Source organism: Diorhabda sublineata, chromosome 6, assembly GCF_026230105.1.
Source record: "Diorhabda sublineata isolate icDioSubl1.1 chromosome 6, icDioSubl1.1, whole genome shotgun sequence".
NCBI classification, from domain to species: Eukaryota; Metazoa; Arthropoda; class Insecta; order Coleoptera; family Chrysomelidae; genus Diorhabda; species Diorhabda sublineata.
This window is the reverse complement of record NC_079479.1, coordinates 15,219,992-15,247,046: the sequence shown is the minus strand read 5'-3', so window position 1 is coordinate 15,247,046 and position 27,055 is coordinate 15,219,992. Positions and strand designations below refer to the sequence as shown.

The 27,055-nt window shown below is 33.5% G+C and overlaps 1 protein-coding gene across 2 annotated transcripts in view; it reads right to left on the bottom strand.

Annotated features, from left to right (window-relative positions):
• LOC130445728 (insulin-like growth factor-binding protein complex acid labile subunit) overlaps positions 1-12,195 on the bottom strand; it is a 123,543-nt gene extending 111,348 nt beyond the window's left edge. For both annotated transcript variants that reach the window (XR_008910080.1, XM_056781562.1), the window contains exon 1: positions 11,709-12,195. Coding sequence is in view for 1 of the 2 variants with exons in the window: in XM_056781562.1 (XP_056637540.1) it covers positions 11,709-12,031 (323 nt within the window). In the remaining variant the exon portion in view is untranslated. The remainder of the gene's footprint in view (positions 1-11,708) is intronic.
• Between the last annotated feature and the right edge of the window lie 14,860 nt (positions 12,196-27,055).

Below are 27,055 nucleotides of genomic sequence, written 5' to 3'. Positions count from 1 at the left end.
GATTCCAATCTGAAGTGATATAATAGTATTGAAATAAAGTAGTATGTTTATTTCACGTTATGAAGAAACTAGTTTTAGTATAAATTTAAAATAAAAAGAAAAAGTCTAAACCGCATTATTAATTAGAAAAGTGATTGTAATTTTGTTGAAATTGGTTTTTTTAATCCTGTATAACTTAATTTTGTTGAATATCACTGACTCCCTCAAATGAGGTGTTATATGCCATCTGTTTCTCTTTAAAGGCCGCTTGGCATGGTGCAAGACAACGTGCAAGAAACTGCATGCAATTTCTTGCAAGGTCAAAATATTGCACATCGCTTGACATTATACAAGTCTCCTGCCATTGTATCATAGCTGTCACTAACAAAAAGTAAAAGTAAACAAATTCCTAACCTTAAATTTAGTTCGATATTTTGTGACCGGTTTAAAAATTAGAATAAAAGACCGTAGATAACAATTTGAAAAAGTGGTTAGTGTATTACTGTCAATAATTATATCTGCTGCTGTGTTGCTATTAAAGCCCGATGGACAGGTTGGTTGTTAAGTCAAAAGTAACCAGATTCCTTCCTAGATTCGCCGCTTGCAAGCAATAAAAATAGCACCAAACCGATATTGTACGAGATCTTGCATGAAACAATCAGCAGCTTCATCTGCGCATGCTTTTTGTCAAAACATATTGCGCATAGTATTACACCATGTCAAGCGGCCTTTAAGAATCAACTACACGTCGTCACTGGTAATAAATAAACTAATAAATCCTACGAATGTGTGTTTTTTGAGTCGATCTGATTAGAACTCTTTTTTCATTAATGATGTTGGTTTACATTGTCTGATGCAGCTTTATTACAAATTCTTGATAAATATGACAGAATGTTATATTTGATACTAATATTAATGGTCCAGAGAATATTCAGTATTGAATTTGTTTTGTTTTCGACCTCTACTACTTCATAATTTACTAATTGAGACTGATTGTTTTGTATCGAATTTATTTTTCCAATATAACGAAACTGATCAAATGAAAGAGAAACACACCACGCTTTCGATAAAAAATTCCATGGCAAATTAGAATAATGAACGAACATAGTATTTTTCATTGTAAATATATTCACAAATAGTGATTGATTCTCATTAAAATTGATATAGCATCTATTGAATTTTTATGCTTACGTTGATTCTGTATGAAATTGAAGACAATGATTAACCTTGATTATAAATGAATTCATGAGGTTAAATAGTGTGAATTAACTACCGGTTAAAAAGACCTATTTATCAATACACATATAATAACTACATTTATATTAACTACGTTGTGTCTATTTAGATCTTGAAAATAATATGGAAAATTGATATCTAGTAGTTCCAAGCGATACTCTAACCATTTTACATAGAACAATCTTGCTATTTACAGAGCCCTAGTAGCACAACTAGTTTTATTAACAAAAAAATATGTTTGTTAAGGATAAAAATCCATCAGTCAGCAAAAAAGATTTGAATACTATCATGAGTTTGAACAGGAAAGTTTCATTATACTTAAAAGCAGATAACTGCTGTTATAATGGACAAAAAGGATTATTTCGAGACAGTGGATAGCTCCATCGAAACTGGGCTATAAATCAAAATCTCGAAGAATTCACTAAATAAAATGATCAAAAATGTGAAAGTATCACTTTAAAATTGTAAGAACTTTGTATAAGATATCCGTAAGTAACCAAACATTGTCAAAGGTCTATTTCCTTTCCAAAATCCATAAAGCCGGAAAGGTAATGAGATCTATTGATTCAACAATTTGCACACCTAGTTATAATATTTCCAGATGGTTAAGAAAGAGTTTGAAAACCTATCCATCAAACTTGAGAGTTTTTTAGTGAAGAATTCGTTAGAATTTATTAACAAAGTGGAAACTACAGAATATTAAGATAGAGAAATTTTAATCTCCTTTGATCTGCGTGCCATCCAGTAGACCTTGAGGACTTATACTGTTCTTCTTCGGTTTGGGTCCGTGCAGCAAAAATTGCACGAAATCTAGAATCTTCGGTTCACGCAGAGCTGAGTTCCTTCAAAAAGACATACTACGCTGCAGGCAACTAGAAGAGCGATTGAAACGATTGAACAGTCGCAAGCGAGAAGAATTCATAATGCAGAAATGCAGACCAAGCGCCGTCGAAATTTCATGCGTAAGTATTGCTCGGTATTCAATGGCACTGGGTTCCAATATGATCAATATGATCCTTCAATTGAATATCATAGTTCTCTCTTGATTATTATTGACTCAATGAATAAAAAATGTCAATATTGCGATGCTTTGGAATGGAAAGATGAAACTTTTGGAATGTGCTGTTCCAGTGGTAAAGTTTCACTTGCATTATAAGAACAAAACCTTATTTTTAAGTGTTACAGATGAGTCAAAGCATTTTTTAAGCAAAGTGAGAAAGTATAACTCTTGTTTTCAATCATATTGATTTATTTCTATTGTAATGATCTCTGATTCTAATTTCATGACTTCAATGCGAGCGAAGCCGCGGATAAAGCTAGTTTTATTATATATCAATAAATATCCTCGTTCGCTTGTGACAGAAAATCAGAAATTCCTGTTGCTCATTCAAGAGAACATAGTTTTGTTATAGTTATTCATAAACCGACGTGTAAATCTCTGAGATCTAATAAGCTGATGTACCTAATAGAATATTTATAATTAACAAAAATATGTATGAAACAAAGCTATTTCCGGTAAAACAACGAATTGTACAAACAAGAAAAAGAAACAGCAATGAGCAACTGCCTATCACCGTTTAAACCTGAACTGTTCATGAGTCATTTTGAAAAGCAAATCAGTCAAGAGTTTCAGTATTTTCCCAAGGTATGGTACAGGTATGTGGACGATATTTTTGCTATATTCAAATCGATAAAGACAAACTAGTGTATTCCTATTCAAGGTCTATAAGAAACAAATAGTCAGTGAAACTACGAACTGCATCTGAAGCAAAATGTAGCCGGTCCCGTTGAGCGAATATAAATTTTGGCGGATGCGCCGGATACTTTTTATGTATTTGCCTATTTAAATTATGTTTTTTTATATACGACGGCCATTGCTTTGTATTATTTTTGTGAGCTGTTTACTTTATGTTGTGACTGTTTTATAGAAAACAATTTCTGGAAAATTTTCATATACATTACATGTATGCATTGTCAAAACAAAACAAATTTAATGATGTGAATAAAGACGAGGAACACTTGATCTGATCGTCTACTTAGATATGGTTAACGAAAAACCAAAGAAGATCCGATACTGGAACTGTAAGGAGCTAGGGTAGCTGCACATTTCGTGTGAGCTCTCTAGGACTCCTGCGAATGAAGAAACTTAGAGAACAGAGAAACTAGAACGGGTGGGTCATGAGAGGCTGCATCGACCTAGGATCGTTCCAAAGGCTTTTCATACTGATAGCTTATCTCAGATGTCGCAATGACAGTGTATATGTGGATTGAGAAGTAAATGTGAAGAAATTTACTCTGCTGATTGGTACTGGAGCTACTGAAATCATTTTAATGCGAGAGATGATGGACTCCAAGAAAAAGCTTCTACCAACAAAACTTCGATTATGAACTGTCACAGATAAAAGTCCTAATGTTCATGGAAAGACGAAAATTCAATTGGGAATTGGGGCAGAAGAGATCATGCATAAGATTATTATAGCTGATGTCGAAGAAGACGTGATTCTGAAAACAGACATAATGGATCTAAACAGTTTCAAGTTGGACTTTGTCCACCAAATAACGACATCTGAAAACACCCATGACTGATTGGAGGAGATTATATCAGTAGCTAGTTAATCCTCATTCGAGTTGTGACAAGGATAATGAGGAAGCTTCCTTTACAGCATCAAGAGCTATTCGTATCAAAAGGAGAAAATACTGGTAGAGTATTAGGCAATTAGCTTGCAGACCACCAAAAGCAAAGGTGAGAGGAAACTGCAAAAATAATGTGCGGGATGGAAGAGGGCAAAGTAATAGAACCATCTACTAGTCCATAGGTGTCTTCAGTAGTACTAGTTAAGAAAAATGATGGAACTTTAGAAGTCTGCTTCGTCTATTGTCAGTTAAATAACGCTGCGAAGAAATAAAGCTGTCCTCTGCTTCGAATTGAAGATACACTTAGATATACTCACAGAAGAAGCAAGAGCTTTCCATTGGAATGAAGACGGCCAAATGGCGACTGTAGAGTGCGATGGAAATTGAAAATCCCTTGTCCTGAAAGAAGGCCTATTAAAAATATCGTTAGAAGAGATGATGGTACTAAGTAATGAAGATAGCTAGTTATTTCCAGAACAAGTGTAGCTGAGGTACTGGAGGAGTATATCGGGAGATATTGATAGCTTACGTCCCGATCTGTCTCTATAAAGATATCATCGGATTTTTTAGTGTTTACACCAATTATGCTTGGTACGATCAGTTATTTCATGTATGCGATGGCGTTATAGCTTTTTCTATAGTGATTCCCATACAAGAAGAAACAACGGGGCCAAATATGGGCCAAACTTAGCGCAAGGCTGTGCAACTTTGGCCGAGGGTTGTAAACCTGGCTTTATCCAGCCGTAGTAAATGCCTGGAGTGATAACAGGATGCCTAGCTCGGTTACTACCATTGGCCCAAGCATCACTGCCAAGGCTGCACCTGCCTTGATTAGGCCATGTGTGCTAGAAAACTTGAGCCAAGATTGTAATCCCTTCTTGGTACAACCTTGGCTAAAAACTGGGATAATAATAGTGTGACTGGTTTGGTTTTTATCATTGGCCCATTGTCGGTTACCATATCTGGGCCATCCTTTGTTCCCAGACATGAGCCGTGTTTGGTTGTTACAGCTGCCCAGATCTGTTCCAAGTCTGGGTTCCCATTGAATTGCCGATCTTGGGCTTAGGCTGGGAAATCACAGGCACGGTCAATGCTCGGCTGACCAGACTTAATCACAGGTTGACGCGTCTAACCTCGGCTACCCAGTTCTGGCACAGGCTTGGTCCAGTAGCAATTCAAAGAAAGATAGAAGATCGGTACCAATTTGAACGTTGAATAAAGAGATTTTCCAGAATTTGATAATAGGAAACGAGGATGGCGTGGTAAAAAAATCCATTCTTTATAGTAAAATATTACGTTGTCACGTGTTCACTGAAAATATCATATCTGCTAATCGGAGGTCATTAATAAATTTTATTTTAAGTCACATATGTCGAAATAATTGTACGAGTGTCTACTCATAAACTCTTTAAATGAGTATATTATTTATCAACTAACTAATTAGGGTTGGTTTGGGTGGATGTAAGCGATTTTTTCATGTTTGTGGTAGCAGCAAATGCAAGATTACATTTGTGTCTGTGAAAATACTAGTTTACATTTTTCCCGTAGTATTTTCAATTACCTCTCAGAGTACGGGATAAATGTACTCAAAGAATATGCAAACTAAGAGGAACATATTTCTGAATTTAAAGAGGAAATGTGAACAAAGATATTATTTAACATTTTAGGTATATATGAGGATAGTTCTTATGTGTTTACATTTACTCCAATGATAAAACACAAAATTGTTCTGAGGAAAATATATTATATAAGTTTGAAGGCTACAAATAGTGATAACTTATCAAAAAGAAAGAACTTCTGGAACGTTTCTCAAAGATAAGCCACATAAAATATGTAAAATTCAAGAAAAAGAATATTGAATCTAAATATTATCAAACAAAAATGCTCATAAAAATGTTTACTTTTTGTTATTGACAGCTACTGCTACAGGGAATATGCAAGCTAACTTCCTACTCTTAGGCTCTATAGATGGCTGGGGCAGCAAGGCTGTAATCATAGTACAATTTGTAGAAACATCAGAATCTACTACTATAAAGGATGTTTCGATTGGATTTCTACTTTTCAGGTCTGTAACTATAACTTCTTTGTTCTTTAGAACACAGTTAATCATATACGAGGATGTAGTTAGGATCTAGTTAGCCTATACCAGCTCCATGCATAAACAAAATATTGCGTTACCATAGCAACGAACAATAAATTATTAGAAGTGTCAGTGTAAAGTTTGACGTAAAAAAGTAAACTAGAGTTTCGCAATTAATTAAAAGAAAACAGATGCCCACCGAAATTGTGAAAATCGAAAAATTGGAGTATTGAGCCGTCATCAAGTACGTGTATTTGAAATGGTTATGATTAATACCCATGGTGATCAATGTCCTTCGTATGCGACCGTGAAAAATTGAACTGCAAGCTTCAAAAGAAGTAAATTTTCCATTGATGACCGATCGGGAAGACCAGTTTCTGTGCCAGTCCCCGAAAATATCGATGCAGTTCATGATTTTTTCATCATATAGTTCAAGTCAATTTGAATATGAGGAAAATTGCTGTAAAATGGATCCCCAAATGTTTGAATGTTGACCAAAAGCGTGCATGTAGACTCCTTAAACCGAATTGTTACTATGGATGAGACTTGGGTACATTTCTACGATCCAGAAGCAAAGCAACAATAGATGGAATGGTGACACTCCAAGACCTAAGAAGTTTCGTGTCCAAAAATCTGCTGGAAAAGTTCTTGCTTCAGTTTTTTGGGATTGCCATGGAGTAATCATGATTGATTTTTTGGAAAAGGGTAGAACAATAACTGGAGATTACTATTCGACATTGAACATTACTGAAAAAAAGTTTAAAAGGTCGTAAATATTCGTCCAATGAGGAGGTAATAAAAGCTGTGGAGGTCTAGTTTGCAGAGCAAGAAGAAACATTTTTTTAAAGGTCTAGAGACGTTGCAGGTTCGCTGTAATAAATGTATCCAAAGAGGAGAATATGTTGAGAAATAAAATATTTTGACATTGAAATTTTGTTTGGTTCTATAGTAGGCTAATAATTTTTGCAATATATTCTCGTAAATTGCAAAAAGACATAATTATACATAAGTATACATAAGCTTCTGTTTCCCCCAAGAAAATATATTAAAATAAAAGAACCAGATTTCAAGAGAAATGAGTCAGAATTCTTATACATAGTATACTTCATTGGTATTTTTAATATCCATTAGAATTTTGAAGTCTTATCGCTATCTGACGAATTTCCTTCATGTTGCCTTCAGCTCAATGAAGTCCTTTTTGTTGACTTCATTTCTATGCTTCTTAACAGCAGGGATTTTCACTTACTTCCGTCTTTTCTTTTTTTTTCCTTCGGCATTCTTGTTATCCTTTTTCTCTTTCACTTCTCTCCCTTCCTTAACTGTTAATACTTCGCCATAATTAGACTGTTCCAAACGTGGAATTGGAACTGGTTAATTTTTTACATTGGAATGGATTTTTTAGCAGATGGGGACTTATTCTTTCCAATAACTTTTGAAAATATTTCTATTATTCTTTTGGAGGTCTTCTTTTTTTTTCAGAAAATGGATTGCTGATTCTGAAAGATAAATCCAAATCAATTGATTCCAATTCTCCATAATCATTTGGTTTTCTGGTAGCTGAGTCACTTCCAAATCCATTCTCATCGTAGTCAAATATGTAAGACGATTTACATGGAGATTTCAGGTCGTATTGTTCATAAACTATTTAAAGTTATTTTAATTATTTAAATTTAATCTGGATTTCTTACGTTTCATTACGTTTCATAAACGACTGATACCACTCTTTGCCAGGGACACCATTTGTAAATATTGTGTTTAGTAGATTGTTATATTTTACAATATCGGCCACAATATTTTTAAATTCTTGTTTGTCACACTGGTATCCAATTTATGCTCTTGCAATTTAACGTAAAACTATTTGTTTTTCAACATCTGCACTTAGAACTAATGGTACTTTTTTACCATTAATCCTGTAGTAAATTACCGATACCTTCCTGTAAGAGGTTTCTGTTTTGCACATTGTTCACTTTTATCTCAAATTTTATGTTCACATCTATCCCGGCATCTAAAATTTCTGAGGTGAAAACACCAAAAAACACTAACAGGACTGTTCTAAAGATTATTTGTACTGAGGAAAAACACAGAATTAAGCATTAGGTATAATATAATTCAAATATGTATATACCTACCTTTTCGTTGAGTTTCCTCAGGATGTTGCGCACATATAAAACGATTATTACATCAATTTTATCCCAAACTTGTCGAGAACGAACGTAAAACTTTAACAGACTGCACGAAAATGGCGGTACTTTTATTGGAAATATGTCAATCAAATATTGCAATGTCAAGGAAATAGAAATTCTGTTTACAGTTACCCAAATCAATCCTATAACATTTAATTAAGTGAGACTCGGAGGCAATATGCATATTTCACTGAGACCTGAATATTTAGACATATTTTTAGAATTTAAAGACATATTTTGTAAAATTTATGATTACAGTTACATTTTTTCTAGTTTTTGTACTAATCTCACAACTTGTTTCTGCTATCTGGTGTAAACCTCAGGCTCCAGCTTGATTACATAGAAGTGGATTGGTTGACAATAAATTTTTATATTAAACATTTACTTGCGGGTGCCCCATCTGATTTCTACTCAAAGCCTAACTTTATGTTCACCTTGAAAAGCTATTCTCTTTTACAGCAAAAAAAGTAAAAAAAATAAAGTAAAAATGTAATATAATATTGGGATAGCTCTTTATGTAAATTAAAAATTCTATACCTGCTCTGGCTTACTCCTTTATAAGGATTGCTTAAAAAACGCACCAAAGCAGTGCCACATTTTTTCATTCAAAGAGAACAACGAAAATTCTGAACTAGTGACTGTGTTCGAAGAGGATATTAAAAAAAAGTTTTGACCAACACTAACAAAGAGAACGTTGATTTCAAAAAGCTTTTAGCTTGTACGAAATGGGTAGCCTATTTTAAATCGACGATAATTCAATATTGCTTTTCAGAATTCCTAACTATTGATCAGTATAACTTTGCTATCCCAGAACATAACGCAAACGTTGAAAGAACTTTTTCTTTGATAGGTCAACTATAGACGAAAGAATGCAACAGATTACATGTGGCCAAAATGTTGGTTGTAGAATTTAATTTAAAACATTTGACATGTAAGGATTTTTACAATTATATTTTAAAAGAAACTAAGCTCTTAAAGCAGGTTTCGGCAAACCAAAAATATGAATAATTATTTTTATTGTAACTCAAAGAGAAGAAGCTTTTGATTATTTTTTTTAACTAAAAAAATTTTATTTGTGCCTTTCATTAGTCTTTCTACCCAAATGTCCAGTCAAACTGGTCGGTCTATCCGGCTATTAGGTTTGGCGACCTGGTAACTCCAACCAAATCTTAATGGCCAAGAAAACATTCTGATTCCAGCGTGACGTCAACCGTGAGAATTGTCAAATTTGAGCCGAAAATTCAGCAAACCGCAATAGGTCAAATTTTAATAGAAACTTTTTATTCGCGACTTAAACTTAGGCCAAGTGCATTTCTAATCAGAGATATCCCGATTGCCTTATATCGAGGACTTATGTGAGGGAGCTTTTTCAACAAACAGGCAGTAATCATGATATCAAATTATCGGGTCGATCAAATATTGGTATTAATAAACATATTAATATAGTTGCAGAAATCATTATAGACCCTTCGTCTTCCACAGACCAAGTCCTACCCTCTACCTGTGAAGTCGATCATAGTACAGTGTTCAGGGTGTGGACCAAAAAGAAATTTCACATATAAAAATTAAAAATGATGCATCAACTTTCAGATGACGATCCAACCGAAGTTAACTATATGAAAATTCTACAACAGCCAGACTATGTAAGGACAAGTTTCTTTAGTGCCGAAAGTACTTTCTTCTTTATTAGAAATGTTAGTACTTAAAATGTGAAATATAAATCTTAGAATAGAATAGCCAGCTCAGCCACCGGACATAACACAGGATTTTTTCCAGTGGAGATACCTTAAATCTAAAGTTTACTCTATAGCTCCTAACAGTATTGACGTTTTAAAACAACGTGTATGATGATAATTTCCCCAACATATTTTATCGAGTCCATCATAGTTCGATAATAAGATTTTTTACTGCCAGGAAGTAGATAGAAAGCAGTTATAATAAAAACTTGTTATTATATATTTAATAATTGGAAGTGAAACTCAAATTTTAGTGTTTATTCGTTTTAACAATCAAGAACATCGTAAGTTCAAAAAAGTTAATATTAGTGAATGTTTTCTTTATACCTTCGAAACGAGGTGTCATTTCTCATTAGTTCTTGCTTAATATTATTGGTTTCAGTTACCTGGTGAAGTCACCATATAAGGTGAATATACAATTTTCTTAAAGTTAGACAAAAGCACAAATGTGTTACAATTACACCTGCACAACATTGGATATCGGTGTCTTTCAAACATATACTTAACCTTTCCATTTATTTCTATGAGTATTCAAAACAATGATGAGATTTTTAATCCACTTGTTTGAAATTATGATATTTTATAAGATATTTGAGATTTAACCAACAGAAAATAATGAACCACCCTTTTTCCACTACCACTACACCAAAACTCACAATAACACTGTCTGACGTGGGTTTTGATAACCAAGTTATCGTTTTTAGAGACAGAGTTTAACTTCAGTCTCTGAAGACGACAACTTGTTTATCGAAACACGATGTCAGACAGTGTAATTGTGAGCGTTGGTGTAGTGGTAGTGGAAAAAGTGTGTTCATTATGAATATAACCAATATTTCCAGAAATTCCAACTCAACAAAATATAATACATAATAATAATAATAAAAGTATTAAGTGAGGGATATTAAAATACTAAATACATAAGAGAAATTCTGAGTAGTAAGGAATTTACGATGAATTGGAAACATAACTTTTTGGTCCTATCTGAAAATAAATAAGTAGTCAGCTAGAAAATAATACATTCATCTAAAATTTCTCGTTTAGATAAAAGGAATTTCATTTAGAACTTTTAATTCAAAACTCCTAAAATCTGAGTGTTACCAATTTGATACTGAGTGGTGGTCATAATTTTAAATTTTATTTTCTCATTCTTCCTACTTATTACTTTTATTGTTATAGAAGGTTTTGGGTTTATTTTTTTTTATTTTGTTATATTGTGTCCTTCATTTCCTACTTAAACTAATAATCTATCAAATTATTTTGAACAGAAAGACTATTTTTGTTTAGACCAATTTGTTTTTATACACAAACAATGATTATACAGGGGGATTCATTAAGAATGTCCAATCTCTGAACTGTAGATTCTAGATCTCAAAATATGATGATTCTGCTCAACATGCCTTATGCAAATATTGCTAGTTCCCGAGATAGGGTGTTCAAAGTTTAAATTTAAATTTTGATTTTCGCAATAATTTTTTACGATTTCACAATTTCTCTTTGAAAATTGGCAACTTTACGTTTTTTGGCATGAGGAATCATAATTTGCTCTCTAATTTAACATTGCTAATAGAGGGCGCTAGTTACACTTGTTTGTGTTAATTAAATCAAAGTAAACTTTTTTTGGGCTAAACTTACAACTAAAATAATAAAAAAATATTAAAAAGCGTTAAATTCTACAAAAAAAAGTTACTCTTATTGATCCGTGTAACTCAATCGTTTATCGAGTTATTTCCTTGTAAAAAGTTTAAAAGTGTAAAAAGTTTCTCAATCAATACGTTCGTATTGATTGAGAACAGCAAATATTATATGTTTTTTAATCGATTTATAGGATCCACAAAAATTTTAATAACTTTAAAAACTTACCCAATTACATCATGGTTGAGTTTTAAATCCTCAATAGTCACATTGAGCTCATTAAAAGAATGTTTGTATAAATCACTAAGAGATGAAAATGAAAGTTTTAATGACACTTTATCTGTTGGTTGAAAATGTCCTCGAAGTTTTTCCAAAACATGTTCAAAAGATTCCATTTTATCGCAATAAACCGACATTAGTTTTATTACAGCATCCATTTTACATGTACAAGGAACAATTTCTTTCCATACCGGACAGTGTTGTAAAGTGGGTGTTATTCCTAAGAAACAAAATAGGAACAACGCATACATACTAGGCGGATTCAAAACCATCACAAATTTTCGAAATTCTCCTTACGTTCACATTTAAAAACACCCGCGTTTATCGCTTATATAAAGTTCAAGCGGCTCGTTTAAAAGTTCAGATAAATCTGTTAGATGATGAGCGGTCAGTAGTGGACTAGTTGCTCCTAAATTTTCTTGAGTAGCCTGCGGTCGGATGTATGTGTACATATATTTTACGTATGGGGAAGACAGGCGCCACATAGAAGCTATAAAATATCTATCAACAACCAGTCATTTCTGATAATCACGTCGTTACCTAAATACAGAACGTATTTGAGATCAAGTCATATATAAATGTACAGAGTTTTTTTAAAGTTTTCTCCTAATGTGTCACTGAAAATATTATAAAATGTATTTTTGAACAAAGTTTTAGGAACTTACAAGAACAAATAGACAATAACTAGGAGCATTTCTTATTATAATAATATGTTATATTTATAGTCTCAATTGGTAGCCATTGATGTAGTTTTCTCTATAGTAACACATAATTTATAGTTTTTAAATTTTATCCGAGGGTTTCAATATAAGCCAGTTTCTAATTACCTTATAGAAATAAATATTTCAAGGAATCTGAGCTTAATAGTTGCCAATTCTTGAAGATCCATTCGAAGCGTTAACCGGGTGCCTTAGTGTAAGATAAATTAATCTACCTGGTGGGTCAATATCCGTTGCTATAGTTCGCTACGCGAGTTAAATTCAAGATTAAAATTTTTTTTCATTTCAAACTAACTAATTCTGTTGGTTAGTTGGTTAGGTTAGAACAAAGACAGGTTTTTTCTAGAATTGCTTAACAAATAAAAAGGAAACAAGAATGCTGAATAAAGTGAAATGATATATGATAATTATTGGTTAACAGGATGTCTACACATGTCTGCTTATAATATAAAAAATGTTCTCAAACACCTGAACGCAAATAATGTGGGAACTGTCTTGTCAGCACTCACAATAATATTATTTTATAATTATGACATCGTCTCCATTTCGTTGTCGTAGATTCGGCTTCAATATGGATTGGGATAATTCTATTAGTTCGCCCTGTAGCTTTTTCGAACTTTCGGTCTTGTTGGAATATTTCCTGTACAAATATAACAAACAGTAAAATTATTGAAATGAAAAATATGAATGCTGATATTCCTAAATGACTTTGATGAACTTCTAGGGGTAGCAATTTTGAATCTTGAAACTGGGGCTGCAGCTTGGTTGGATCGTCTAAGTGGTTGGATTCTTGATATCGATTTTATGTTCTGTTGGCTCTTTAAGACTGAGCCTTTCTTGAGTGAATATTTTATTTGATCCTATCCAGGTGTGTTTTTGAAATGAGTAAATGCAATACGATTTTGCATTTTGAAATTTTAATAGAGTAGAATTTAAGTTTACAATCTTCATTGATGTTTGTTATTTTCTTCGAACTTCAGTATTTGCAGTAACTCTCTGGAACCTGTAGAAAAATACAAATTCAATTGAATTTTTCTCATACGATACTTAAGTAAATAGTTAAATGGTGACATTAACAACCCTTATCTTATTTCATATCAAAACTTTTTTCAGGATGAAGTTTTATGGAATCAAATCATAACTTAAAATCCTTAATTCGTTTTTTATTGTTTAAAAAGCAAAATACGTCTATGAATACGTCCTTTAAAGTCTGAAAAAATCTACTACGTATTTGATTTTGAGATCTAATAATCCTTCAACACTGTTCATATTATAATTAGATTGATCTTTCAGGACGAATTATATTTGTTTTTATTGTGCCGATAAAATATTGTCAGATATTTCCATCAAAGTATAAAATGTTTTCCACTGTATACAATAGTACAGTAATGGTTTTACTGTACTATTTCTGCTTATTTATCTCGAGGCACTCGAAGCTTTTAATTTGGAATTTGATGAATTATCGAACTCCACCAGTTGAGCTGGTAATTATACACAAACCAATGAAGTATTCTGAAGCTTTTCGTGACAAAATTATTAGTAGAAATAAAACAACGCCATCGTGTTCTAGGGGTTAAATAAAAGTTATGTGCATAAAATTCAACATTTTTTGTCTATGCGTTATTTTTTTAAACAATAAAGACACCAAAGACTCGTCTTTGTTACTATGGGCAATATTGTAGAGAATTGAAAAATCTTCAAAATAAGCTTTTATAAATTAAATTTCGATAATTTGTTGCTTAGATAATTTAACTGAAAAGAGAACATTTTTAATTTTTTAAATTGCTTATAATTTGTTTAATTTCAAATATAAAGGTTTCTTATTCACTGAAAACTGAGATCTCAATGTACTTGATCAATACTCTAAAGATGGATACTGTGACCCCAATGATTTTTGTAAAATGGCAATTAAACCATAGGAGGTCCTTTTTTTCAAAGGGCCATTCTTGCTACCGGATGGTCCTATCATCATTTGGAAAGTCGCTTTGGAAAGACGAAGAGTTGAACTAAAAATCCCTCATCTCAGTTTTTTTATTTTTTTGACCTCAAAAGTGTTGGGGATAACGATAAGAAGCAAAGACGGCGGGCTCAAAAATGCTCCGACAGACTTCAAATCTGCGGAGGGTTGAAATTATCTCAGTAACTATTGGGCCGATTTTGATCTTTTTTTATAACTGTGCTAACTCGGTCAGCTAAAATTAGCTGTCACATTAGTTTTTGCTAAAATTAATAATTTTCCCAGAATTTTACCCTCTTTGAATTTTGCAATTTTTTGTATGACTTATTTATTAACTAAACAAACAGTTATTCATACTGGCATAAAATACTTTGCATTCTAGGTGGAAATACTTAATTTTATGGGGAAATATTTCGTATTTACTGCTTTACTTGAACGCATTTATAGGTTTCATACACAAAATTTGAAAATACTCTATATACTAATACTGAATGTTGTTTATAAAAATATTTTTATTTGTACCCTATTACTGCGAAATTAAACTGTCAGCTTTCCGAATAAAAAAACTGAAATTAGAGATTTTTAGTGCAACTCTTCTTCTTTCCAACGCGACTTTCCAAATGATGATAGGACCATCCGGTGAGCAAGAATGGCCCTTTGAGAAAAAGGACCTCTTATAGTTTAATTGCCACTTTGCAAAAACAATTGTGGCCACATGGCCCATCTTTAGAACATTGATCAAGTACATTGAGATCTCGGTTTTCAGTGAATAAGAAACCTTTATATTTAAAATTATACAAATTCTAATCAATTTAAAAAATTAGAAATTTTCTCCTTTCGGTTAAATTATCTAAGCAACAAATTGTCGAAATTTAATTTATAAAAGCTTATTTTGAAAATTCTTCAAGTCTCTACAATATTGTCCATAGCAACAAAAACAAGTGTTGCAAAGGTTCAGCGCAAAACGCAAAAAACTAAAAATTAATCTTTTTGTTGTCATAGCTATGGGCTATTAGCATGAGTAACAATACAAAGAAATAGTTAAAACAGTCAGGTTAAAAGAATCATAAGATAAAATACAATGTAATGCAAATTTAAGAAATCTAACCAAATTAACATCTAGAAAAATTGAAACGACATTAAAAATTAAAACGTGAAAAGATTATAATTCATAAATATTTACTCAGCTTTTATTTCAATATAAATAGAAGTTATTGTAAATACTATTTTAATGAGTTTTTGTTAATTCATTTATCGAATGAGTTTTATTATTGCAATCATTGAAATTAATGTAATTCATTCATTATTGTAATTTGTAAATAAAGTTTTTTAAGAATAAAATTTTGGGAGTCAAATCTATAACTGGCGCAGTCTCAGTAGGATTTATGCGGTTGTACTCTTCACGCAAAATAGCGATAAACTACTCGACTAAGTATTTCAATACAGAGTGCGATTGCCTACGATCTACGATGGACAAATAAAAGGACCAGCCTTCAGATCGCCTGTAACGGCCAAGTTCCTTATTTTCTTTTATCTTTTTTACTCTATATTTATCTATTACTTAAGTAAGGAAGAGATCATTTATTAATTTTAAGTGTATTTTTAATATTTCTATGAACGAATTAGAAAATTTACTAACTACATTTAATAAATTAAATATCAAAGAAAATATTGGTTGCTTAGATTCATTTAAAATGACACGGAAAATCCAAAAACCCTTAATTCCTTCATAGGAAATCAGGAACCTCAGCCCTACGTCGGATTATATCCAAGGCGGATAAGAATGGGATGTGTAAAATATATCAAAATAAATGATTTCTACTATTCACCTCTTAAATAATTTCGTGATTCAATATTTCGAAAATATATTCTGCCTTTCTTCAAAGGGGAAAACAACTACTTTTCTGGCTAACGTTTCGACGAATATTGAATTACAACTTCTCTGAAGAGCGTGATGTAAATTGACTTTTTTGTCGATATTAACATTCCCAATGGCTCGCAATTGCAAGAAGAGGTTGTAACTACTGACTGGTTTCGACTTTATTACGTCTCATCAGAGCAGTTCAGCAACCCTCGTTCGGGCTTGAGACCTGAATTGATGATAATGTCAATGAACGTCACTATTTGGTTCATGTAGTTGAGAATTCCCCAGCGAACGCTAAATCTAGCGTAGTCGCCGATAATAAAGATTCCGATGTTAAATGAGGTGTGTAAAAGGTATCAAAATCAAAGTTTCTACTATTCACCTCTAATATAATTTCGAAATTCAATATTTCGAAAATGTATTCTGCCGTTCTTCGGCAGAGAAATTGTTGAGCCGTTGGATTGTTGATAAAAGTTTTACGCGCCCCAAGACTCATTTTTTGGTCTGATCAAGTGGTCTCGATTGATAAGAGAGTTTTGTGACACTTAGTGCCTGGAGTATCACTGATTATTTCTGCTATTCAACCATCATCTGCACCAACATCTTTCCCCTCGATAAAACGAACAACTGAATGCTTCAATCCATCTCTTGTGTCACAATTTAATTTTCTTCAGAAATTCAAATAGCAAATTATATTTTATATGAGTGGTCGAGTTGTTGATAGAAATTTCACGCGCCCTACGATCAAGTGATCTAGATTGATAAGATAGTTTGTTGTCGCTAAGTGTTTGGGGTATTACTGATTATCTCTGCTTTTCAGCCAACACATGCACTAACATCATTCCTCTTGATATATGTGGTAGATGTTGTCCAATCGCATCTCCTGGGGAGATACCACCTCATCGGATCTAGGCAACGTGAATTGACCCTAAGGGTTACGTAGCTGTACCAATGTATTGTTGTCGATTCCTATGGGAAAAAAATATAGCATTACGGCAACTTCTAGACAAAAATATACCGGAGTTGAATAAGCCTTCCGTTCGGATCTTCGGGTGGGAGATGTTTTGTAGGATCTATCAGGCGAAAAAAAATTTAAGGTAGATTTCTGCAATATACGAGGTATTAATACTAATATAAACGCTGTACACCAACATCTGCAGTCGAAGAGACCTCATATTCTGTCTCAACAAACGCAAACTCAACAACATCCAATGTTTACCTTGTATATTCTGGATGCGACTAACACACATGATTCAGATATAATTTTGGACTCGCCGTCTTCGTTAGTAACGACATATCTTGCCAGCGGGAAGATAATTTTGAGTCTTCAGAATTTGATGTAATGTGTTTTGAAACAGCGACTAGAAGAACAAAATTCTTTTGCTATACAGACCTCCTAGGGATACCTTCTACAGGCAGTTATTCTTATAAAATCGATTACCTACAATCAAACCATCCACAAGCAGATATTTTCCAATATTTTTCAAACAGTCACGAACTAACCCAACTTGCAGCAACGTGTGAATTGGAAATCAAACGTAAAGTTTGGCATTACAGATCGACAAAATGGAAGTAAATAAATGGTTTCCTTTCTACTTTTCCTTGGAATGATTTCTGAATTAATATTGGTAGATAAGGAAGTTTCCCTTATTCGTTCAAGGGCTTTGCCGACAAAAATTTGAATAAAACTGCACTAGAGCAGTCAACCACAAAAATGCTGCTTATTGCAAATGGTCCTTAAATTCTAGTGCTTTGTTGTCTCGAGAAATACCTGTATAGATGCTTGCAAGAAACGATTGAATGAGAGTGTGGAAAATAAACTTCTCAACTGCCCAAATCGATCAAGGTCTTTGTGGTCTGTAACAAAATCAGTCAGCCAACGCTTTTGTAGATCAAGAACTCCATCGTTGACTGGGAAAGATGGGTAAATCATAGAGACCGCAAAAGAGAAGGAGGACTTGTTGGATCGCATATTTGCTTCAAATTCAGTCCTTCATTCGCATGGAAAACTACCACCTAGCCTCCCAGCCTGCCCTGAGCTGGTACATCTATGCTAGAAATAGAATTTAGACACTGAGATGTGGCAAAACCCCATTCCAAGCCGACTAAATGACCTCCAAGCCCACTATGTGATTTGTATCATCTACCACCACCAACTTATTCTACTGCGAAAGAAACCCTTCTTATCCCCTGAGTCAAAACTTCTCAATGGCAAAACTACTGTCCGATTGCTTCAGTCCCAGCCATTGTCCAGGTCATGCAGAAAGTCGTTAACCAGCAAATTTTGAGATATCTTGAATCTACTAACTTTCTGGCCTATATCACTAACGTATGTACTGAAGCTATAGAGACATATGGGAAATCACAATCACATTGGAAATATCGAAGGATTTTGAGAGGGTTTGGCAGGCTCACCTTCTAAACAAATCAAGATCGTACGGTTTGTCATCCTTACTTATCGACTGTCTTAGTAGCTTTCTCAAAGACCGATCCATTCAGGTCGCTTTCTCCTGTATATTAACGATCTACTCGACAAAATCACAAACTTCATATATAGCTTCGCCGAAGATAGCACACTAGTGTCGTCGTTCAAGTCAATTACCCCAATAACCCTATTTTATTAACTCACAGAATGTCTTGATTTCAAATCAACATAGTTGGAAATGAAATCTCTTAAACTATCAAGGGTAACCAATTTTAAGCGACTCCAAAAATTTCTGCAGTTTTTCAGAAGAATTATCTCTGCGACACAGACATTTCTTTTTTAACTAGTATCAAGTAGTTCAAATAAGGAAGTATAAAATTACCTTAAGGTGGCAAGTATTTCCATGATATTCCAATCATGGTTAAAGCCAATGTTTTCATCGCCATCGTTTACGGAAAAGCCAAATAATTAGGGCAAAAGCAACGTTGGCGACAAAATTTTACGAAGAAAATGTTATAACACATTTGTTCATAGGAAAGATATTTTCCACGGAAAATAAAAATAAGTTTGCGCCAAGTAACAAGCTTTCAAACATATTATTTTGTTGGCATTTAATAAGAATCTTAACAAAATTAATTTTTTTCAAATGACTATAAAAACCATCATTCCGTTATCGACTAACAGATCTTAAGATTGGTGAGGTAGAATCTGTTACAATATTTTCCGTGAGCTCTTCTTTACCAATGTAGCAAATCGTATGAAAATCCATACTTCATTGATAACTGCTCAATAGGAAAATATTTTCATTATAATTATATCTCATTTATCAAAAAATAAAGCTCCAAGAGGTGGTCAACTTAATATAGTGTAATTTGATACATTATTTATTTTGTTTCTCTGAAATGGTTTACTCTTTGCAAGAAAGAATTGAAATTGTAGGTTTATACTACCAAAATAATAATTGTGCAAGAGCTGCTGCTAGAATATTTAACGAATTACATGACGGAAGACATGCAACTCATAAGTATGTAATTCAACTGGTGGAGAAATTTACCACAACAGGGTCTGTTTGAAATAAAGTGCATAAGCGAGAGGGACTCGTAAATAACGAAGCAATCCAAGTGGCAATTTTAGGGCAAGTGAGCTTTAGAGGCTCAACAACCCCAATCGTTGTCAACAATAAGTAGAGCGATCGGTGTTTCATCTTCTACAGTTTTCCGAGTTCTACATAAATTCAAGTACCACCCATACAAAGTTAAGTTGGTGCACGAGTTGAATGAAGATGATTTTGATCGTCGTCTAGAGTTTTGCGAATCAATGACGCAAATTATCAATAACAATCCACAACTGTTAAACAATATTTGCTTTTCTGATGAATGCACATGGTCATTAAATGGCTTAGTAAGTAGGCATAATTGTAGATATTGGGCTGAAAGTGATCCACATATTATGCGTGAATTCCATACACAACATCCCCAAAAGTTAAACGTTTGGTATGGTATCCTAGGTGACCACATTGTCGGACCTTCCTTCATCAACGGAAATTTAAATGGTGAATCATATCTTGAGTTACTCAGGGAAGGGGTTGACCCACGTATTACAACAATAATAGAAAATGATGATAACCTTTCCGAAGATTTACTGGTATTTCAACAAGACGGAGCTCCCCCACACTATGCTATGCCTGTCCGACAATTTTTAAACGAAACATTCCCCGCTCGTTGGATAGGTAGAAGGGGGCAGATGATGGAATGGCCACCTAGGTCACCGGATTTAACACCCCTAGACTTCTTTTTATGGGGGTATTTAAAAACAAAAGTTTATGCTACCCAACCAGAATCTCTGGATGATTTATGAGAGAGAATAGAAAATTAATGTCGACAATTAAATCCAGCCGTATTAAGCAATGTCAGAGAGGCATTTCAAAATAGATTATACCATTGTATGGAAGTGAATGGTACTCATTTTGAACACTTATTGTAACTTCATAATAAATAGCACAGTTAAAAAGATTAAAGAGTTTGAACTGTTGTACAACCCATTTTAGTACAGGTAAATAAGGTAAGTAAATAATAAGTAAAATTTGTGCTCTTAAAAGAAAAATTGTTTATATCATAAACTAACCACTTTAACCTACAAGTCTTATACATTTTTGAAATCAGCTCAAAGAGGAGTATCCAAATTTTACATAAAAAATATGAAAAGTAATTTAAAAAAATAAAGGGGATGCTGCTAGAGGTGAGGGGGTGGCTTTTCCAGTGAGTTTAAATAAGCTATAATGCTTGCCCCTTCCAACATAAATTGACGTGTTTTTGGATTTTTTCTAAATACCAGTATTACAAAAGTTATTAAAGGTGGATACTTTTATCTGAAAAGCACTGTATACAGCCTACGCAGGCTCACTATGTGTGTGAGAAGGGAGATATTATATAAGCTCGAGTAAACTTTGGCTTACTGGTCAAAGAAAAGCATGTAGATTCGTACCTTAAAATGCAGGGATAGAAATACCTCTCACCCGAAGACAAAGCTACCGTCGCCAAAAACAGCCTGCAAACTATCTTTACTCTTGCTGACAACTCCCATTTTTAACGAACTTTGCCGAAGAAACCCACTTCTTACCCAACTAAATGAGAACTTCTCGCACCATTCACCGTTGATGTCGTTAGGTCGGCTTACCAAGCTGGGAAGAACTCCGCTCCCGGGTTGGACGGTGTCTCAAGATAAGCAATGAAAAACCTGCCTGAGACCTCTCTCTCTAAGCTCTGTAGCCTATTTGACACCTGCTTGGCATTTTCTTACTTTCCTCAATGTTGGAAATTCGCCGGCACAGTTCTCATTCCTAAACCTAGCAAAGACCCTATCAAATCTGAATCTTACCGCCCTATTTCGCTCATCAGCGTCTTGGGTGAAGTCTTTGAACGTTTGATTAAAGACAGAATTTGGGACTCCAATTCGGATTCAGGCTCGAACACTTCACGCACAACGCCATCACCAATCTTCAAACTATCTTGACCAAATGAACCAACGCCAGTGCGCCTCCGCCATTTTCATGGATGTTCAGATGGCTTTCGATCAGGTGACATGCCGGACTTGTTAGGAAGCTTCTGACTATCCGACTGCCACCTCCTACTATAAACTCCAGTCCCCCTACAGTAAAGGTGCAATTGTATGCGGACCTAACCGCACTCATCGCCTCCGCCCAAAATATGCGCTTCCTCAATATTAAATCCCAGAATCTTCTGAACCAATTTTCGGATTGGTTAGGAAAATGCAGAAAATGGAGGTTGACTCTCAATTCCCAAAATACTCAAGCCATCGTCTTCATACATCCCAATTGCGTGCGCAAACATCAACCCCAAAAGCTCCACTTGAGACTTTGGAGAGACTCGAAATCCACAGATAAGCCGTCTATCTGGATGTAAAATTCACTCACACTCATAGTTGCACGGCCAATCTGAATGTCACTCGAAACAGAGTACGGAAACCAGTCTGTTCATCAAGGCACTTGGAGGAAATTTCGGTCGAACCCACTCCTAACCCTACTTCATACGTACAAAACAAACATCCGCCCCATTATTGAATATAGAGCAAGCTGCAACCTGATGAACCGGTTCTTCAGCCAAATGGCCGACGATAGGGAATAATGCAGCCGCAGCTGTACCCGCCCACCTCAAAAAAAGAACAAACTGAGAAGGTCGTTTTTGCTTACAACACTTCGTTTTCATTCAGCCAAAATCTCCTACTAGCAATAGTTAAGCAAACACAACCCAACGAAACCACCACAATCCCAACCCTGCAGAAGAACTATTCCTGTATCAGGGCCTACTCAAACAAAACACATTCTTGGCAAAAATCCTCTTTATCCTACCAAACTTTTACCATCGGATCTATCTCTCTTCCTCTCTTTCTCTCTCTCTCTCTCTCTCTCTCTCTCTCTCTCTAAGAACAACTATTTCTTTAATATCCTCCGTTAAAAAATTTTTGAAAATCCATAACATGCTTTCACAATTCTTATTTAAAAAAGCCACATATTTTTCACGAATCCTTTCTCAATTGTTGGCTAATATCAGAAAAAGTAGAAAAAAATATAAAATTTATTTATACTTTTTAAAGTACATTAGTGAAAAAGAAGCCATGAATCATTTTCGTATTTATTTACACTCTTTCTATTCGTAGGGTGAATTAATAAACACTGTGTCTTACGTTCTTTTAACTTATAATAATCTATTTATAAATACCACTTAAATAATTTCTGCCACTACTTTAACTAATTCTTTTCACCACGACTATTTATTTAAAACTAACTTACTATGCATTAACTTATTTATATACCACAAATAGAATTCTACAAAGTTCCAGAACAAAAATAAACACAAGAAATAAATAAATAGACTTTCCTAGAAATTATACAAAAGAAATACTGAAATAAATCACCCTCTACAATAAAATGTTCATCAAAGGCAGGTCCGTCATTTGTAAGAAAAAACAAATCAAAGGCGTCGCACGAATTCACCGAGTTTTAAAATCTATAGTAGCTGGACAGGGCTAGACTAAGGACCCATTTCGCAAATCTTATTCGTAATAGTACGTTAAATTTTAAAGTTTATTACGTGTTTTAATAAGTAGTTATTGAAAATTTGACCCATTTTGGTTCTTTCAAATATTCAAATATTTTTTTTTAAATGAGACTCCCTACTAATGCCAATAATGACGTAATGATAAATTTTTTTGAAATTTTTAGTCGAAAACCCTTCAACTTTTGATAGAAAAAAATAAAATTGCGTTTTTCCCGTCTGGCCAAAAAGTTTTTTTTTTTTTAATTTTTCCCCAATTATCAAGTATTCAGCTTTAGACTAGCACGAAGACGTGTTTTTGAAAGGATCTACATACGAAGTCTGACCATTAAATAACGGAATGCGCGATTAGAGGACGCTCTAGACGGGTGGGGTAAAAAATGAGTAGTGCGTTGGGTATCTAGATATCTTGTCTATGCATATCTCAAAACACGTTTCCGTCACTAAAATAGTATTTGTGCAGTAGCGGTTTAAAACGAACGTGTTTTTTTTTCTCATGCCGAAAACCATGTACAACCAAATCAGTATCAATCTCAAATTTCTCGTTGGAAATTGGAAACTGAGTACTATAAATTGTTTCAAGAGGCCTATGGGGACAATTCTCTACCTCGTGCGCGTATTTTTTGAGTGTAAGCGCTTTAGTGAAGGCCGAGAGAGCACTGAACGCCAATAAAGAAACGGTTAGAAAAATTTTACACGAAAAATTATACATAACAAAAGTCTGTGTGAAGTTGGTGCCAAAAAAGCAAAGCGGTAAAGCAAAAAACGGCAGAGCTACTAAAGGCGCTCATGAAAGAAGACTTCCAGCACTGCTTCGATGAATGGAAAAAACGTATGGGAAGGTGTGTGACGAGGGGAAGTTAATAAATTTAAGGGGAGCATTCAAATGTAGAATAATGTTCATAATAAAACCCTTTTTCGTAACCAGTCTCGTTATTTTATAGCCAGACCTCGTACAGTACTTTGCGCGTGTAAGAGAGTCTCTTTTAACACTATTTTTCGTGAAAAATAAATGTTCTACGAAAAAATGTTCAAAAGATTTTTCTGAAAAATTTTATATCAAGGGAAATTTTTATATTTTGCACCGTTAACGAGATATTTCAAAAAACTGAAAAAGTTTGTTTTTTTCCTGAAAACATTGGTTCATTTTGAATTACCCCCTTTCAAGTTTCCAATTTAACCATAATTGAAATATCATGGAATTACCTGGCCCTTCAAACCTTCCTATCTTGAACTAAAGTGATCTACTGATACCAAAAAATTCTTAGGTACTTCATATTTGACTCGTGGAATCTGAAATGCTTTCACAAGAATGTTCTTTGAAATAGAAAATATGTGTTTAACTGCTAGCTTCTGATCATTATCTATAGACTTTCAGTCAACCTCAGTATGTTTATTAAAGATACGTATTTCGTTCCTATTTCCATTCATTCATCTCTTCTGTAGATTGATTATTGGATTTGCTAAAACGGATTTTTTTTTATTTGATTTCTGTAAAAACTTCTCAGACATAATAATGATAACGCACATATAGCTAATGATCAGAAAACACCAAGTACTTAGACCAAAATGAAACCTTAACTATTTTATTTTCTCATTTTTCCCTCCCGCACTTGATATATTATCTGAAATTTTCTTACAGTACCTTAAACCAACTGAGATAACAGCGGTGAGCTTGTAGTTACAGCTAGATTACCCATGGATAATGATATGGATAAATTTCAGCGAATCTGCCTTTTAAAACTAATTTTGTAAATTCTGAAGATTTCCAGGACCAAGAAAGTTACTTATACATCACTTATACATCAATTATACATCACTTATACATCACTTATACATCACTTATACATCACTTATACATCACTTATACATCACTTATACATCACTTATACATCACTTATACATCACTTATACATCACTTATACATCACTTATACATCACTTATACATCACTTATACATCACTTATACATCACTTATACATCACTTATACATCACTTATACATCACTTATACATCACTTATACATCACTTATACATCACTTATACATCACTTATACATCACTTATACATCACTTATACATCACTTATACATCACTTATACATCACTTATACATCACTTATACATCACTTATACATCACTTATACATCACTTATACATCACTTATACATCACTTATACATCACTTATACATCACTTATACATAACTTATACATCACTTATACATCACTTATACATCACTTATACATAACTTATACATAACTTATACATCACTTATACATCACTTATACATCACTTATACATAACTTATACATCACTTATACATCACTTATACATCACTTATACACCACTTATCGATCACTTGAGTTTCTCGTATGTACTCGTGTTAGCTCTTGGTTTTTCCGCTAGTGAGGGTTGTTTTGAATTCTATTTTGTTTCAGGGTGCTAAGAAGACTCCATAAATACTGTTTAGATCTGTTTCAGTAAAACTAATACAGCTGATGGTGAGTATTTTTTCAATTTTTTTACTCAGTTTGTAAGTAAGTTTTCAAGCGATTTACTAAATTTAGAACAATTTGTGCTTAAATTTGGGGCTTTTTTTAACATGAGTTTTAACTGTTGCGTGTATGCTTATCAAACATTAGTTAATACTGTTTAAGGTTGCAGAGTGATAACCCAGTGGTAGTTGAAAGATACAAGGACAAACTTGGAGCTTTAGATGGAATTAACCTTTTTTTCATTAGATTAAAAGAGCTTTAGTTAGAATCCTCCTCATTTTCTTTAAGTTTCCAGTCTACTTCATTCACCGTTTCCTACACTAAGCAAAAAAAAGACAAGAAAGCCACGTTTACCGGGAGGAAATATTGTACTTATTTTTGAATCAATTTCTCAATAAAAATGGAAACAATAAGGTCTAAAATCGAACAAATAAGTCACAAACTAGACAAAAACTAAGGGGAAATCCATTTGGGGGTGTTTTGACAATTTGATACATTGCTCTATTCTTCTTGTTCAACTGTGAAGTTGAAGTTTCCTTCCAATCGTTGAGATTGTTCACTGACTTATACCAACGCACTAATTTAAGCTTCTTAGATTTAAAAAAATGTTCACATCTTTGTAAATAGAAATTCTTTGCTGGGTCGCCATTTAAAGGATGAATAAGAAAAAACAATGTATCAATTGAGCTATTTCAATGAATTGAATTAAATCCAAAGATTCATTGCATATATCAAACTACATAATATTTCTTGAATCAGCAACTTGTATTTAATCCATAGATAGTTTAATGCTTAGATTTTGCTTAGTTATTCCAAATAATATTCTTTGGTGTTAGGGACCTTACAGTAAAATTCTTTTTTGCTGCAAAAAGCTTAAAAAAAGTATGTAAGAATATAATTTGACATAGAACGCGAAAATGCTTACCATAGCTAATTCCAGCAAACGTTAGCTATAGAGTGATAAATAATAACACTATTTTCGAAAATACCTACCATAAATATTTTAGAAATACAACTAGGGCAATTTGAAACAAAGAAAATTGTGAACCTCAAACGAAGACACATGGATCAGTCATTGACCAGAGAAGAGAAGCAAAAAACTTGAAATTACAGACCCCAATCCAATACTTCTTATGGGTCATTTTTCTTTGATAATCATCCTCTTCATTTTAATGATAATCGCTACCACAATTTTGCTCCGGAATAATGACCGGCTACCGAAAATTCTTCAACTAAGAAACCGGAAAGAAAAATATAATTCT